Raw genomic sequence first — 17628 nt, forward strand, 5'->3', positions numbered from 1 at the left:
GACTGTCAAGCCCATGCATTACTCTCTCACACTCTCACTCTGTGTCTCTCTCTCTCTCTCTCTCTCTCTCTCTCTCTCTCTCTCTCTCTCTCTCTCTCTCTCACTCTCACTCTGTGTGTCTGTCTCTCTGTCTCTCTCTCTGTCTTTGCCTTGCTCTATCTTGTCTTTCGCATTGGGCAAATGCGTGAGAGCGCTCTACCCCTTAAAAGTCCCCTCTTTCTAATCTAATCGACTCAACACAGATTCACCGCTTGAATGGAGTGACTGTCCCACACATACTCCTCACTATACCGCAGACGGCACATTTCCATCACGGGTCCACTCTCTGCTCTCACACCTGGTTCTCCACCTCTTCTCCTTTTCTATGTCTTGACAGGACATGTCCGAGAACAGTGGGCAGCAGCTTCTGGTGAAGGCACGCTTTAACTTCCAACAGACCAATGAAGATGAGCTCACCTTCGACAAGGGTGACATCATCAACGTGTCTCGCCAGGAGGATGGCGGCTGGTGGGAGGGCTCGCTCAATGGCAGGACAGGATGGTTCCCCAGTAACTATGTCCGCGAGATCAAAGGCTGCGGTGTGTATATATCCCAGACTCAATCGAGGAGATTGCATCTCATTGACAACAGCTGTGGTGGAATTCACAAGCTACTCAGAGCTGTTATTAAAAGTCACAGCTCATGTTCACACGCAAATGCTAAATCAAATGTTTTGTGCACCAGATTTTAGTCATTGCTTTTTTAAATTATCGCGATAATTGTTATTGTGACATTATTGTGCGTATTGCACATATTTACAGATAATTTGGGTTTTTCCAAATGGAAATGAAAAGAAAGAAAAGCAATGTTTTTATTTCTCTCCATGAAATAAAAATAACTTTTGAAAGAGAATCGATGGATTATATAATTTTAATCATTTAAGACACATTTTCTCTCTCCTTGACAGACAAACAAGTGTCCCCAAAGTCTGGAACCCTCAAGAGTCCCCCTAAGGGCTTTGACACCACGGCCATCAGCAAGACATACTATAATCTGGTAAGGACCCAGCACAGCAGCACAGCACAGCTATGAAGCAGGCTTCGTACACACATAAAGAACAACTGTGCTGTGTTTCATGGCCGCCCCAATGCTTTTCCAATGGAAGTCACGTGGTTTGACCAAACACTTGTTTGATTGCCCCCCCCTCCCCCCATCACACACAACTGTTTGGTCAAACCACGTGACTTCCATTGGAAAAGCATTGAGGCGGCCATGAAACACGGACAGCACAGAGCATGTTCGTCTGATATGTCTGTACGAAGCCGCTGTCTTTCTTCCTCTCTCATTTGTTCCTCCTGTATAACCACTTTCAACCTGGTATCGCAATTTTGGGCACGTCATTATAGGCCAAAATCTTTTAAAATGTCAGACGTTTCTGAAAAGAGCTGATCTACAAGCTCACAATGTGTTGCGATAGTGATGTGTTGTGCGGTTGTAGATTGGCCCTTTTTGTTATGCTCAAAGAGCTTTCTGAAATGAGACAATGGACATCACATTTGACGTAATTGGCTTCATGTCTTCGCTCAGTGCGTATGTTTGTGCTCTCGTAGCAGTAATTTCTGTTTATGCGCCAGGCTTAAAAGAGAGCTAGAAGCAGGTAATTGCATCGTGAAGAAAGATAACATTTGGGGTGGTCTCTCTCTGTCCCTTCAGATCTGAAGGCCTACAGTAGACATAACAATTTATGATAATGCTCGTTGAAAGTTTGTGTACCTGAGGTGTAGTGTGTGTGCCTGTTAGAGCTATTTCCCACATGTGTGCTGCCTGCTATTCACTTGTTAACCCATTTTGACCTGAGATCAGATTCTAAAAATGTCTTCTACATCCTGACAGTTTTCGTCGTTCTTCGATTTTTCAAAATCACACCTGTGTGAACTGAGTGGTGCAAATCCCCCCCCCCCCCACTCCCCTCTCTCTCTCTCTCTCTCTCTCTGTCTCTCTCTCATTAGCAGGCAACAGTGCAACACTTTCTCTCTGTCTCTGTTTCTGGCACAACAGTCACACACAAACATAGTCACACACAAACATAGTCACAGGTCACAGACATTGCTGTTCCTTGGAGTGGTTGCACCACTCAAAAATAGCAGACCTACAAGCTCGTAGCGCGCCACTCGGTGGCGCGCTATGAGCTTGTAGATCTGCTATTTTTCAATAGCTAAAGCATAACATAATGCTAACACCAAAAGGGGTTCCCGCCCAAAATGGGTTAAATCACCTTGTGAGAGCATTCTATCCCTGCACACCAACGTATATGTATCCATGGCTTGTGTTGTGCGTAGCCCACGGAAAAAATATTTTGAGTAAAAGCTTAGCTACGTTGTCCTTAATGGCTGGGTCTTTGCATTGTAGCTACATCTGCATAGCCTTCACTTAATACTATTAATACTAAAATAATTGGTTCTAATACATCTGACTTTTATGCAATCGGAATCAATAGATGTCATGCTTATATACAATGGATAATGCAATGGTGACTATGAACAGCAACAGATTCCACACGCCAAGAAAACACCCCTTTTGCCCAAGCTGAAATCTGCACTTAACCCATTCTGTGCGGGAACCCCTTTCGGTGTTAGGGTTATGTTATGCTTTAGCTATTGAAAAATAGCAGATCTACAAGCTCGTAGCGCGCCACCGAGTGGCGCGCTACGAGCTAGTAGGTCTGCTATTTTCGAAAAATCGAAGAACGACTGACATAGAAACATAGCTTTTTCAGAAAACTGTCAGGATGTAGAAGACATTTTTAGAATCTGATCTCAGGTCAAAATGGGTTAAACTGCAAGGCTGCATGGCTGTGTTGTTGAACACGTACACAGCTTAACGTCGGGGAAAGTTACATGACTGAGGTGCAAATCATATAAAACAAACAAATATACAAGATACAAAATGTGCAGTGACCTGATGCTGCTATGTTGATGCCTTTGCTTTGGCATGGCGTGGTATCCTGGTGTAATCACTATTTGATTTATTAAGCCATTCAGACCTGACACGATATTCTACAAAATGTCTTCTAAACACTTTCTGGAAAACCTGTGTTTCTGTGTCGGTGGTTCTCAAACTATTTCATGTCAAGGACCCCCAGAAATATATGTACTTGGCCGCTGACCCCCATCTGAAAATATGTTGTTTCAGGGACCCCCTCAGAAGCAAATTTTAATTTGAGTTAAAAACGTTCGCTCTGAAAGAATATATATTCAAAGATTTGCGACACATTTTCACAGCTAAAGCATAACATAATACTTAAAACACCAAAAGGGGTTCCCGCCCAGAATGGGTTAAGCATGTTGGGAATGTGTAAAAGTGACCAAAATGGAATCTTGATTACTATATCCGTTATGCACATTTTTCCAGTGCTTAGCCTACTGCAGGCCTTGTTGACTAAATCAATCAAAAACACTTTTTTATAATTCAGCTTACTGTGGAGACACATGCTGGAACTTTTTACTTTGAAATGATTTGTAGTTTCGGAGTTATTTAACTTAAACGCCCAATATCACAAACTTTGGCATGCTGCTAGTCCTACATACTTATACCTAGAAACCCCATTCAAACCTATTTAGTTTCATCTTACGGTGGACATGTTTGCCTGAAAAGGAATCTTTGAAATGTTTCATAGTTTTAGAAATATAGTGCTTTCAAATTTGAGAAATTTATAATGGGGCTCAATGGCAGCTCTATGGCACGTCAAAAAATCACTTTCACCTAGAAACTCCATTCACACATTTTATAATTCAGCTTACTGTGGAGACAAATGCTGGAACATTTTACTTTGAAATGATTTGTAGTTTCTGAGTTATTTAACTTAAACGCCCAATGCATTCCCAATGGCAATAGCACAAACTTTGGCATGCTACTAGTCCTACAACATGCATATTCTGGGCACGAGCTATCCGTGCATATGGTGTACTGTGTACCGTGGTATGATTGACATCAATTGGAACCTTCCCTGCACAGTAAACTCCACACGGCTGCGTATTGACAAGTCTGGTGTAGCCCGGGGCGTAACTATTGGGCAGGTTGACTTACCAATTATTCAGGTCAGCGAGAAATGGATATTGGATTCTTGCCCCTTAGCCCTTTAGCACAAGAATATTTATGTGTTCATTCTGAATCTCTGTTGGGAATATTTAAACTCTCGCCCTCCACAGTGAAATTAATTATTGGGAAACACTTAGTGGTTGCATTTCCTGCGGTCAAATCTTAGCCAGCCCAGGGCAAATGGCTGTAGTGATACTAGCCCTGGTCCAGTGCTTACAGTGAGTCTCTCTCTGACGCCCTGTGGAAGTCCCTTCCGCAGCCCTCTAGTGATATTTTCACTCCTGTGCGCAGTTTTTCAAATCCCAGCAAATAAACAAAACGACATAACTACTCACCGAAACAAAGCTTCTCTCTAAAATGCACTTTGTGCCATTTTAATAACACAATGTACCCTGAATTTACCGGGCAGAGTCATTTCTTCTACTACGGCATTTCCGGGTTTTGCATGCGCCGATCTGGTTGGATTTATTTTATTTAATGATTCAAATAGTGCATTTTAGAGAAGCTGGGGACCTGAGACGCTTCCCAGCTACGAGAATATACTTTTACCAAGGTCTAGCAGGCTTTGTTTTGGTGAGTAGTTACGTCGTTTTGTTTATTTGCTGGGATTTGAAAACCCGCACACGGGAGTGAGAATATCACTAGAGGGCTGCGGAAGGGACTTCCACAGGGCGTCAGAGAGAGACTCGCTGTAAGCACTGGACCAGGGCTATGGTAATACCTGCTTGTACCCCTCCGCAACATTTCATAAAACATGAACCTTGGTTGAAAAAAACTAAAGTTGTCCTTTTAAAAATAAATCCTGTTTATATCTCATTAGGCTAGTTCAACACGTGCATTAATGAAAGAAAAAAAAGAGAGAGGAAAGATAAATACAAATAAGGAAAAAGTGTTTTTTAAATTCAGTATACAAGCCTACCGGCCAAAATATCTGCATATCTTTATGAACACATTTATTGCCGGATTAATCAAGTAATCAACCCGCTTCACCTGCTTTTTTCACTAAGCTTTTGAAGGATCACCCGAGACTCAGTCTTGGGTGGGTCCGTAAAAACATAATAATACTGATAACTAGTACTGTAGTTATTTATTTTTACCTGGTGTAAGATGTTGTTTACTCTGAATTGGACGGTTGGTATACTTTTCCTTTCTTTTGTTCATTGAAGGTGTTACAGAACATTCTGGAAACGGAGACCGAGTATTCCAAGGATCTCCAGAGTCTTCTGACCAACTACCTGCGATCTCTTCAGAGCACAGACAGGTGAGTCCTCGTTTATAAAGAAATGATTTACAGGCTCGTAAATCGCCTCATTTTTGAGAACGAGGATAGGGGATCCCGTCCTAACATTCTAACGTTATTCAAGAATCATAATTATGGCTCAAATAACTATACCCAACATTAAAAATGTTCTTGTTTGACTAAAATTGTAGAGTCACTAGTCAATTTAAACCAGGGGTGCCCACACATTTATGACGTGAGATCTACTTTCAAAATGACCAGCTCAACAAGATCTACCCACTGAAAAAATAAGTGTACCATTGCTGAAAATAGTTTAAATATATAATGTACCTGGGGGGGCTTTGGAATAGGGAGAGAAATTATGACAGGCAGTTTCTGCTGTCAAAATATTTCCCCCCCCGTATTTAACTTGGGGCTCAATGGCAGATATTGGCACGTCAAAAAAGCACCTTCACCTAGAAACTCCATTCACACATTTTATAATTCAGCTTACTGTGGAGACACATGCTGGAACTTTTTACTTTGAAATGATTTGTAGTTTCTGAGTTATTTAACTTAAACGCCCAATGCGCACGCACGCACCCGCTTCTTTGCGATTCTTTCTATCCATATGAGTGAAACAGCTGGGATGATTTGCTTATTTTTCAATCACAGTTCCTATACGAGGCGATCTAAAATCAATGCAAATAAAAAGTAAATGAACCCGTAGATTAAACCATTTAGGCCTGACGTCGAAATAAAAATAGTCTTCTGAAAATAGCAGACCTACAAGCTCGTAGCGCGCCACTGAGGAGCTTGTAGATCTGCTATTTTTCAATAGCTAAAGTATAACATAATGCTTAGTTAAAACACCAAAAGGGGTTCCCGTCCAGAATGGGTTAATTATCAATTTAGGAAATTTGTCACTGCTAAATCCAGTTCATATCAATCCAGGTTCATGCCTTCCATTTCTTCCATCACTTTGCATGGGAATTACATTGTCATATGTCACATCTATGCTAGATTGATCCTCGGACTAACATCATACTTGTTCTTATGTCTGGCTTTCACCCTTGAACAATTTGCACCTATTTTGATTTATGTGCTTACCGGTATGTCCTTTTATTAACTCTATTTATACCCTGGTTTTACTATTACTTATCTTACTATTTTATCATTTATACTTTCCAGTCCTCAATGATTTTGTCAATTTTAAATAGGTACAATTTAGCAAAGAAAGGCTAGACCAAAAGACGTCTGTACAGCGAGACCACCACAATTGTCTGTATTTATCATTCCATCATGACTTCGACATTTTCGTCTGGTCTGAACTCGTGTGGGCTTTGTCTACACCCGTTTTTCCATCGTAGACATGCAGAGCAGCATTGTCTAGCAATTTGACAGGCATCTGGACCAGTGGCGTTTCCAGGAATTACATTTTGGGCAGGCAAGAATTACATGTTGGACAGGCAAGATGTGTTAATTGTCGTCTCCCCGCGCACAACCGTAGCACTAAAGGTTTTCAAAGAGATATACCTGCCAGACGAGTAGGATACAAAGGCTGAAAGGCATGCATTTACATTCCAATGGGTGATTGAGGGTCGCACTCTACCTTGACGGCTAATCAGCTGTCCACTAATAGTTAATAATTTGGCCAGGCCAGAAATGGATTTGGACAGGCCTCGCCTTATTGTAGATACGCCTCTGATCTGGACACATCAAATCCACTCCAAACTATATATCTAACACACTAATACACTAAAAATATAACTTTTATAAAGGGCATACATGGACATGCACGGTTGCATGACTATTTTATTTCCAAGTGACAATGACAAACAATTAAAATCAAGCGATATGGAAACAAACTAACAGCCTACCGGTATTTTCTATATTGCTATACGTATTTGTTATAAGGTGCTTAATCATTCACTCATTTAAACAAGTTCTTTAACAGTCATGCAGATACGATTGCAGATCTGGATCCGAGCTAGGCTATACGAGTGCTTCTGCGAGAGCATTTGCGGGAGTCGGGACTGGCGGCGCTGTAATCTTTTCATGGACAGTCAGGTCTCCAAACTTATATACAGAAGCCGCGTCCTCTGGAATTATGTACAACCTAAGGATACAAATCCAACGCTACAAACCTGTGCACAGCACAAGTGGTCTTCATGCTGTGGATTTATGTGGGAAATCGGAGCATACCAGCACACATCAGCCACCAGTCTTTCATCCATATTATGTTTTATGTTTCACTTCACATAAACATTTAGATTATGACTATCTCTCATCTACGTGGCGTCACGGCAGCCTGTGACTCAGGGGGGGATAAATAACTGCTTTATTTTTGTGTAACTCAAACGCACCGCGCCATTGGTTAAATTAATATACACAAACGTATTCCATTCATGGCGGTTTCAGCGGAGTGATTTATCGAATTCATCAAATGTACGTTAGAATCGTCTGGATAGGTTTGCTTTGTAAATCTCATGTGGACTTTGGCCTAAGTTAAATCCTGGGCTCGAAAATGAACATGGTTTGTACATCCCATTGATAAATGAGGGCCAATATATCAGTGATTGTCAGCGAGAATCAAAGTTGTGACTAAAGGTGGTTCACTAGTGGAGACAGAAGGTTGTTCACCTAAAACGGAACATTAAGTATGGGGCGCCCGCTGGCCTAGCGGTCCAGGTCTAGCGCGGCACTGAGTGCCGCGCTACGAGCTTGTAGGTCTGCTATTTTTGAAAAATCGTAAAAATGCGGCACAAATCTTTTAATATATTCTTTCAGAGCAAACGTTTTTAACTCAAATCTTTTCCTCTGAGGTGTTCCTGGAATAATAATTTCAGATGGGGGGTCGGTGGCCAATTACATATCATTTTTGGGATCCTTGACATGAAATATTGAGCACCACTGATACACACATTTTCATAAAACTGTCAGAATTTAGAAGACGTTTTTTTAAATTTCGACCTCAGGCCTAAATGAGTTAACCATTGAATATATACACGGTATCCTCTTATTCTCTCCTCCAGGCTGAGTGCTTCAGACGTCTCTTTTATTCTGGGGAACCTGGAGGAGATAAGCACCTTCCAACAGATGCTCGTCCAGTCACTGGAGGAGTGCACCAAGTAAGTCCCGCCCCCCAATAGATGTCTACTGCAGCAGCCCTCTGTGCCGTTTCACAATGGCTACAGGGACACCTACTGGTGGTCTGTGGTACCACATGCTGTTCTGTTGTCAGGATCTATATTACTGTGGTTTACTTGAGTCTACAATGTCTTCTTTGATTGGTGTTATTTTTGTTGTTGTCACAAGGGACTAAATTCTTTTTGCTCCTATGCCACCAAAATGTGGAACGCCCTACCAACAGTCATTAAGACATGCAAATCCCTTGACTCCTTCAAAACCGCTCTCAAAGGGCACCTACGGACGGCTGCAATTCGAAACTGTCGAAATCTGAATCCCCTCACTGTATATGTCTCTTTTCCCTTTTTACCTCTATGATGAATTCCTGTTCTGTTCTTTGTCTATATAGAAGTGTCTATTTGTACGTCTCTAAATGTTTTGATGAATTGAACATGGTGGACCCTCTTGTAAACAAGTGTAATGCTTAATTGGGTCGTCCACTCACAGTTAACAGTCTTTGTATTGAGTTTGTGCTTGAAATGTACTGTAATTCTGCAAACTGTTAATAAATATTTCAATCAATCAATCAAACCCTTCCATTGTTCCCAGGCTTCCAGAGTACCAGCAAAAGGTTGGGGGCTTCTTTCTTAACCTCATGCCACAGATGAAGGCTCTGTATGTGGGCTACTGCTCCAACCACCCCTCTGCGGTCAATGTGCTCACCCAGCATAGGTACGCCTTTACCTGCCTCTTTTGTTTCTAATACTTTCCCACTGCATATCACAATAGTATCACCCGTATTCACTATTGCGGCAGGGCTGCATGATTATGGCTAAGTAAAAAGTTTATATTTTAATCATGATTATAAATCACCATTATTGATAATGATGATTTTTCTTTTTGGATCAAAGCTAGGCTTTGTCTAGCATTGTACAGTGAAATTGCTATGGCCAAATGGCATGTAAAGGCCTCTGATGGATGGAGAGATGTGTTGTACAAAGTTCTGGTTAGGAACTGTATAGTGTGGAGGAGAGGTGCAACAGCTGGCCAAATAAAGTTTTGGAAGTATCATGAATACATGATGTGAAACAAAGAATCACGATTTTTCCAGATTAATTTAATTGTTCCCTCCTAACTTCATTCTATTACAAATGTCACTATCTAGTATTGAGGAGTGATGCAACATTAACAATGTCTACTTATGTCTACTTAAATGCAGTGCCGTAAACACATGATCTTATATTTATACTTATTCCTTTTTAAAATGTAATAATCAAATCATGACAGGCGATCAGACAAACTCTTTCTCCCTCTCTCTTCTGTAGCGAGGCGCTGGGAGAGTTTATGGAGGGGAGGGGTGCAGTCAGCCCAGGCATTCTTACCCTGACCACGGGCCTCAGCAAACCCTTCATGAGACTCGACAAATACCCTAACCTACTAAAAGAGCTGGAGAGGCACATGGAGGTGTGTGTGTGCATCTATCTGATTCATCATTTTCACTCACCACTTGAACTCTAGCATGCCTATTCTGGGCATGCCATAAATAGGCAAACATTCTGCGAAAATAGCAGATTTACAAGCTCACAATTAGAGATGTCCCGATACTGTATCGGTATCGGAAAAGTATCGGTATCGGCCCTTATTTGTCATATTGGGGCATATCGGTATCTGTGAATATGCCAGTCTAACCACCGATCCGACACAGGGGTAAGGGGTTGACACTATGGCAGGTAAATAAAATGCTGGGACACTTGTTTGAGTTTGCGTTCGAGTTGCCCAAACTGCAAGTTCACATTTGAATGAGTTGTCTGCTAGAAACACAACATGAGATATATAGCTAGATAGCTATAAACTCAACACGAGATCACAACACTGGTATCGGTATTCTGTATCATTATCGTCTAACACAGAAATTGTGGAATCGGATCGGTAACGAAAAAAAGTGTATCGGGACATCCCTACTCACAATTCATTGCAATGCGTTGTGAGCTTGTAGATCTGCTATTTTCCATGGAAAAACAGGAGGGGGCATAATATAGAATTATAGAGGCTGTATAAGTGGTTAATGCGTGCTTGTGCCATATAACTTATTTGTTTCTTTTTTCCCCCCCTCTTCCTTTCATTTAGGAGAATCACCCAGATAGGCCGGATATTCAGAGGTGCATGGCAACGTTCAAGAACGTATCTGTAAGTCCTTTCCTGTGACCGAGACACACCAACATAAATAGATAATTAGGAGCTCTATTCTTAGCAGCTGTTGGGCTTGTTGTTTGTACCGTCCATGCAGGCGCAGTGTCAGGAAGTCAGGAAACGCAAGGAGCTGGAGCTGCAGATTCTGACCGAGTCCATCCGACTGTGGGAGGGCGACGACATCAGGACCCTGGGCTCGGTGCTCTACATGAGCCAAGCCATGGTCCACAGTCCGGGAGCGGAGGTACAAGCCCCCCCCCCTGCTCCTCACTCAAATAACCCACAATAGCAGTGTTGTTTTTTTGGCAGCGAAATTTAGATTTTAGTTTTAGTCATATTCTCTTGAATAGTTTTCATTTAGTTTCAGTCACATTTTTAGTCACCAGGAATGTTTGTGTGTTGGTCTAGTTTTAGTCGACTAAATATCATCAGATTTTAGTCGACTAAATCTACGGTTGATTTAGTCGAACAAAATGTATTTTGGCGGGCCTTGATGCAGTCATAACTTGCAGTCGTAACTTGCTGAAAATAGCAGATCTACAAGCTCACAACGCGTCACGCTGCGATGCGTTGTGAGCTTGTAGATCGGCTATTTTCAGCATGCAACTAATTGTAAAATGACTTATACTGGATCTCTTGTCCACTAGTCCCTTCTTAACATTTTAGTCTAGTTTTTATTTGTTTCCATGTAGTTTTCATCAGTGGAAAAAGGTAGTCGACGAACATTTTTCCCATTCATACACCGATGTCGGAGGAAACCATGCAATGCACCAAACCTGCACATCGGAGAGCATTTACAATTATTCATTGCTTGGAAATGTTACATTGTACTCCTTAAACCTCTTTTGGTTTAAGCCAGGTATAATGTTTTGAGTGATTCCACTCATGATAAATGACTGAAGTTTGCCAGGTCATCATACACAAGTATAGGGAGGACACAATATGTCAGTGATCCAATTTAGAACACTGGCATATTATCATGGATTAAGGCAAATATACATCATTTATTGTCAGAAATGTCTGACATAACACCTTGTATGTCCCAACATACATTACACAATGTTTTCTGCATATCACACCTAGAGCGACTTCTTCGTGATGACATAACTTACCAGACGTAATCCTCCATTGTGACTGAACAGCACTTTTCCCTTCCAGCAGAGGCCTCGATTGTAGCATTTTATAATGGACAGAATCCGCCATTGCGACTGAACAACACCTTCCCTGAGGAAGAGGGCTTATTATTATAATTAAGACCTCATGCTCAGAATAACTCTTGTTATGACTAGGGACCACCTGTTTCAGTCAGAGGTGTTGACTGTTCTATCTCTTATTGACATTTATCATGACATAACTCCCCTGTTATGACAGAAAGAGTGCCTCGCTTTGGACAGGACCGTGTATTTATTACCCATGGGAAACGACAACTTATCTATCGGAGAAACAGCTGTTGGTTAGTTGAAATGTCCATACAAATGGTTGTCTGAGTTGCTTTCAATTTATTGGGCACCAAACACTCCTTAGTGATGCAAACTGCTGACTGGATGTTGACATTAAGGGCATTCACTAATCTCCTAGTAATAGTCCGCTTGCCAGCCCATTAGAGCCCCATTGTGGACCCGGACGTTTTGAGTACCCTGAAGTTTTATGTTAGAAATGTTGAGTATGGGTCCCCAGCATTTAGAAACTGCCGGATGCTAACTTGCATTATTTTGGGCAATTTTCATAATTAGCATAATAAGCTGGGGTAACATTAACATCCAATATCGGGCAACATTTTCAAAATTTCATTATGCTTTAAGTAGAATGGGATGGGTCAAACTCAGGTTTTTTTCATGATTCTGAATCCATTGCAAGCATTAGTTTTACACGAAAAACACTCATTCAACTAGTAGACAAGTGGCTGGCCTGGGCCATGGCTCAGAGGTCCAGGCACCTTGGCTGGTAATCCAGTCTGGCAGTGTCCGCGGGTTCGACTCCCGATCCCGACGGCCTTTACTGCATGTCTTCCCCCCATCTCTCTCCCCATTTCCTGTCAGCCTACTGTCTGTCCCTCCATAAAAAATATAAAATAAAGGCTAAAGCCACAAAAAAAAGCTATGGCCAAATTTAGCCCAAGGAGTGATTTATGTGCAAAAAATAATGTTACCCCAGCTTCTATGTTACACCAGTTTCTAAATGCTGGGGACCCATACTCAACATTTCTAACATAAAACCTTAGGGTACTCAAAATGTCCGGGTCCAAATTTTGGCAAGCGGACTAAAACAATAAACGACGTCGTCTATACTATAGAAGACGGGATAGACACTGGAGCAGCTCGGGACACTTTAAGTCTTTTTTTATTCAAGTTGCTAGTACAAAGAATGACTGACGTTTTCGATCTTGCGATCTTCCTCAGAGTCTTAACCCATTCTGGGTGGGAACCCCATTTGGTGTTTTAAGCATTATGTTGTACTTCAGCTATTGAAAAATAGCAGACCTACAAGCTCATAGCGCGGCACCGAGTGCCGCGCTACGAGCATGTAGGTCTGCTATTTTTGAAAAAAGGGTTTTTCAGAAAACTGTCATGGTTTAGAAGACATTTGTAGAATCGAGCTCGGGTCTAAATGGGTTTAACTGTCCCAGCTGCTCCAGTGTCCAGTATCCCTTCTTCTGCGACTGTTGTCCCTGCCCCTGTGAGGCCGTATTGGGCTGAGGCGCTCTGGTAGACTCCCTTCCTTTGTCCGTCTATATGCTATACTACAAAACTAGAGCTGTATGTATATCGGTTTGGTCGATTATATATATATATATATAGCCCATTATTTGACCATTTGGATGACTTCGTATCGGCGATGTCCTGATTTCTGACCTTAAAAAAAAAATCTAAAATGGCAGATCTACAAGTAATTTTTGGGATATGTTTGAATAGGGCTTAAGTGGTTAAATATAATAGAGTTCAGTTCATTTGTATTTTATATTTGTCTTACTAAGCGTGTACTTATTTATTTGCATTTATTTATTTCCTTTTAAGTCAAACGTTTTCGAATAGAAACTTTCATCCAAGAAATCAAATTGGTTTCAAGACTGTTTTGATCGGCCGTTCTTGTCTATATTATGTTTTGTTTTGATGGTTTTTTGGCGGGGTGGGGGTGTGTGGGAGGGGTTCAGTATAGCTTCATGCTTATGACTTAACAATTCATTTGACTGGCGTCGGGAGTTGAATGAATTAATCAAGTAACACTTTTCAAACCTCCCCTCAGGAGAAGTGTGAGCGCTATCTCATGCTCTTCCCTCACGTCCTCCTCATGCTGTCTGCCAGCCCCAGAATGAGTGGCTTCATATTCCAGGTCAGACTAAATCCCCACAAGCTGCACGTAACAGTTCCATTCTAATGTCTCGTTGAGGTCCGGGCTTCTAAAATCCTGATCGTATTCCTGGTTATACACTTGTTTGTTTACCGTGCTGTTATTCACTGTACTTGTACGATGATTTTTGCGCTGCAGGGAAAGCTGCCATTGGCTGGCATGACGGTGACCAAACTGGAAGACTGTGAAGCCCACAAAAATGCCTTTGAACTCATTGGTAAGAGATAATGTGTCATGTGACTGCAATTTTAATATGCTAGAGGTCGGGCCCTATTCTCCATATGCAGACCGCGGCCATCTTACCATATAAGTTAATGGCAAGGTGCTACCTAGGTGCAACTTCCAATGGCAGCCCATTCATCCAAACAGAAAAGTCCTATCTGATTGTATTACACAACGTCAAACTCACCAACATTGCAGCTGTACGGAAAGCTTGAATTATTCTCTTTCTATCCTCAAAGTGTTTGTTTCATAAAAATCCACCGTATGACATGTTATGAGCTACTTTGTGGCCTTGCAGGTGATTATTTTTCTAAGTGCTGAAAGCGCTCGTTAGATATCACTCAACTGCCCTGTGTACCACCTGTTTTGAATTGGCACTTAATGCAAGAGGCAGCAGGACATTGCTTTACTGAAAACGTGTGCTTCCAAACTCTGATGGAAACATGGTCTGCAAATGGTCTATTGTCTTTATTCAGACCGTAGCCATCTTGCCAGCAAGATGCTACCTAGGTAGCCTGGCTTGGCCAGCCTCATAGTGGGGATTCACTGAAGATTCTTCCCCGCATATGAGTCTGGACTCGGGCTCATTGGCAGAGAGTATGTGGAAGCTGGAGAAATCAGAAAATGATCGGTGACTGTGTTTCAACGGCTGTCTGTACAACAGTGAAAAGCAGCCTCTGATTGGTTCATGATGTGTATATGGTGACGTACTGTAACATTCATGCTGCAGTACTTTCAAAACAACAATGGCTGCCCTCAACGCAACAAGTTTAAAAGTTTACACAGAAACGATAAGAACAGCAGTTATTTCAGATAGACTGACATATATCCGACATATCTCGCTCACGTATAAAGTAGAAACTATAACAGACCTTGTTGTTTTTAGCTGTTCTTAGTTGTATTCAGAAATGGTCGGGGAAGTGTCGGCGAGCGCTTTTATCGGTGCTGGATCTTCTCGCAGCTCCTTTCACACACAGCGAGCAAAACCTCGCCGATCAAAGCCCCGATCTTGCGTCAGATCGGGGGTTTTGTCGGCGAGCGCCAAAAATGCTCCCCGACAGCATAATCGGAGCAAATATCGGGCAGTGCGTACGAGCCATTAGTATCAGAGTATGGAAGCGCTCGTTATCAGTAAAGCAACCTCCTGCTGCCTGCTCCACTATGTGCAAATTCAAAACAGGTGGTACGCATTGGCCGTTGAGTGATATTCAACAAGCGCTTCCAAACACTCATAAAATGTCTATGGTGGATTTTTATGAAACAAACACTTTGCAGATAGAAAGAGATAATTCAAGCTTTCCCTACAGCTGCAATGTTGGTGATTTTGACGTTGTTTAATACAATTAGAGAGGACTTTTCTGTTTCTGAGTGTAGAGTAGGAGAGTAGCGAGACGCTTTGATCTCGCCGCAAAGCGGGTGCCTATGGACTATAGTTCCAAACATTGCTCCTATGGCTGGAACTATCCCATTGAGATAGAATGAGCACTTCCATTGTTACAATGGGAGTCAACGCTAGTGTTGCCACTCTCTTACTATATTACTCTGGTTCTACTGTGTCTGCAGGTAGTCAGTTTGAGCGCCTCCAGGTGGTGTGCAACAACCAGCAGGACCTGCAGGACTGGACGGAACAGCTCGGCAGGCAGACCAAGCACACTGCAGCCTCAGCTCCCAGCCACAAGCCTCTCACTGTGCCCTGCCACACGGTCAGCACGCAACACACACACACACACACACACACACACACACACACACACTCCTTTGTACATATTGGGCTGTTTACATTCCTGACTACCGTGAATAAAGTATTCAATCAATCTTTTGAATTAACTTTGGATTAACTTACATACACAGGTAATAAGGTGTGGACAGTCACCACTCAGCCCTACAGTAATTAAACCTGGTAGGGTGGAAATTGAAAACGCACAGTACCAGCGTTGTTTTTGGCAGCAAATTTCTATTTTAGTTTTAGTCATATTCTCTTGAAACGTTTTCATTTAGTCACCTGGAATGTTTTAGTGTCTAGTTTTTGTCGACTAAATCTACAGTTGATATAGCTAGTCGACTAAAATGTATATTTCACACTTGCTGAAAATAGCTGATCTACAAGCTCACAACGCGCCGCAGCGCGACACGTTGTGAGCTTGTAGATCTGCTATTTTCAGCATGCAACCAAGTGTAAAATGACTTATACTGGATCTCTTGTCCACTAGTCCCTTCCTAGCATTTTAGTCTAGTTTTTATCTGTTGACAAAATCGCCAATATATTTAGTCATAGTTTTAGTCGTCATAGCTTCCATTTAGTTTTCATCAGTGAAAAAAGGTAGTCGACGAACATTTTTCGTTTTAGTCGACGAAAAAACAACGCACAGTACCAGGGGTTCTGGGGACCACAGTTGGGGAAGCCCTGTATAGTGGATGTATATTTCCAGTGCCCATTGCAGCAGTGAGTGAACCACGAAAGGATCGTTAACACAGGATGTTCTTCTTCTGCTCCCTCAGCTCCCGTCCCACCCCCTGACTCCGTCCCGCCACGCCGAGGGGAGGGGCATGACCGTGGCGCCGGCCTACCACACCCTGCCCCACCCTTCCTCCCACAGTACCTCTCTCAGCTCCTCCATGATGTGGGGACCCCTGGAGCCGCCCAACACCCCCAAACCCTGGAGTCTGAGCTGCTTGCGCCCCGCGCCACCTCTAAGACCCTCGGCTGCTCTCTGCTACAAGGAGGTAGGGCATTAAGCAACTAGTCGACTAGTAAATCCACTAGTCGACCTTGTTGGTACTAGTTGACTAGTTGATAAGAAAAAAAGATTTGTAGGCCTCAAGATCAGGTAGATTATAGTTATAGTCACCATGTACACAGTTTTTCAATGTACAAATATTTATTTCCCCCAAAAAAAAAAAAAAAAGTTTTTATTTTTTTTATTTTTTACATAATAGGAAGTTAAACAACTAGTCGACTAGTAAACTAGGCAACTAGTCAACTAGTAAAAATGACTAGAAGTGAATGCCCTACAAGGAGGTAAACATTTCCTCCTCTGGCTAGTCTAGTGTTATCCTTTATAGCCCTGAGTGTATTATGACTTAGCTCTGGTCCATAGCCTTCTACTGCTTCTACGATTCTGCCCTGCAGTATAAGGCTATGGGACTTTCAGTTTTAAATCTCAAATCGAAATCAGACCAGCCTCTCCTCTTAAGCGTATTTTAAAACGGTACTTTTTGGCCAGAAAGGGATTTTTTTTCACAGGAGGAAAAATATTCTCTATGAGGCAGTTCTCTGGGCAATATCGGTAGAGGGCGCAGTGGAGTAACTAAAAGTATTTTTTTCCCGGTGGAAACAAATCCCCTTTTGGCCAAAAAGTACCGTTTGTACGTGTGGTGGGGGCTCAGAGTGCGTCCACTAAGGAAAGTAGGCTTTCTAATGACACAACCCGCCTTTGTTTTGG

The 17628-nt window shown here is 42.2% G+C and overlaps 1 protein-coding gene across 2 annotated transcripts in view; it reads left to right on the forward strand.

The window, feature by feature from the left end:
- Nucleotides 1-17628, forward strand: part of arhgef7a (Rho guanine nucleotide exchange factor (GEF) 7a) — a 47386-nt gene that overhangs the window by 16958 nt on the left and 12800 nt on the right. For both annotated transcript variants that reach the window (XM_079519241.1, XM_079519240.1), the window contains 12 exons: nt 377-578; nt 947-1035; nt 5244-5338; nt 8332-8427; nt 9035-9157; nt 9751-9889; nt 10553-10612; nt 10713-10859; nt 13859-13945; nt 14102-14180; nt 15749-15888; nt 16685-16909. In XM_079519241.1, coding sequence (XP_079375367.1) covers nt 377-578; nt 947-1035; nt 5244-5338; nt 8332-8427; nt 9035-9157; nt 9751-9889; nt 10553-10612; nt 10713-10859; nt 13859-13945; nt 14102-14180; nt 15749-15888; nt 16685-16909 — 1482 coding nt within the window. The remainder of the gene's footprint in view (nt 1-376; nt 579-946; nt 1036-5243; nt 5339-8331; nt 8428-9034; nt 9158-9750; nt 9890-10552; nt 10613-10712; nt 10860-13858; nt 13946-14101; nt 14181-15748; nt 15889-16684; nt 16910-17628) is intronic.

This window comes from Electrona antarctica (assembly GCF_951216825.1).
Source record: "Electrona antarctica genome assembly, chromosome: 13".
Taxonomy (NCBI): domain Eukaryota; kingdom Metazoa; phylum Chordata; class Actinopteri; order Myctophiformes; family Myctophidae; genus Electrona; species Electrona antarctica.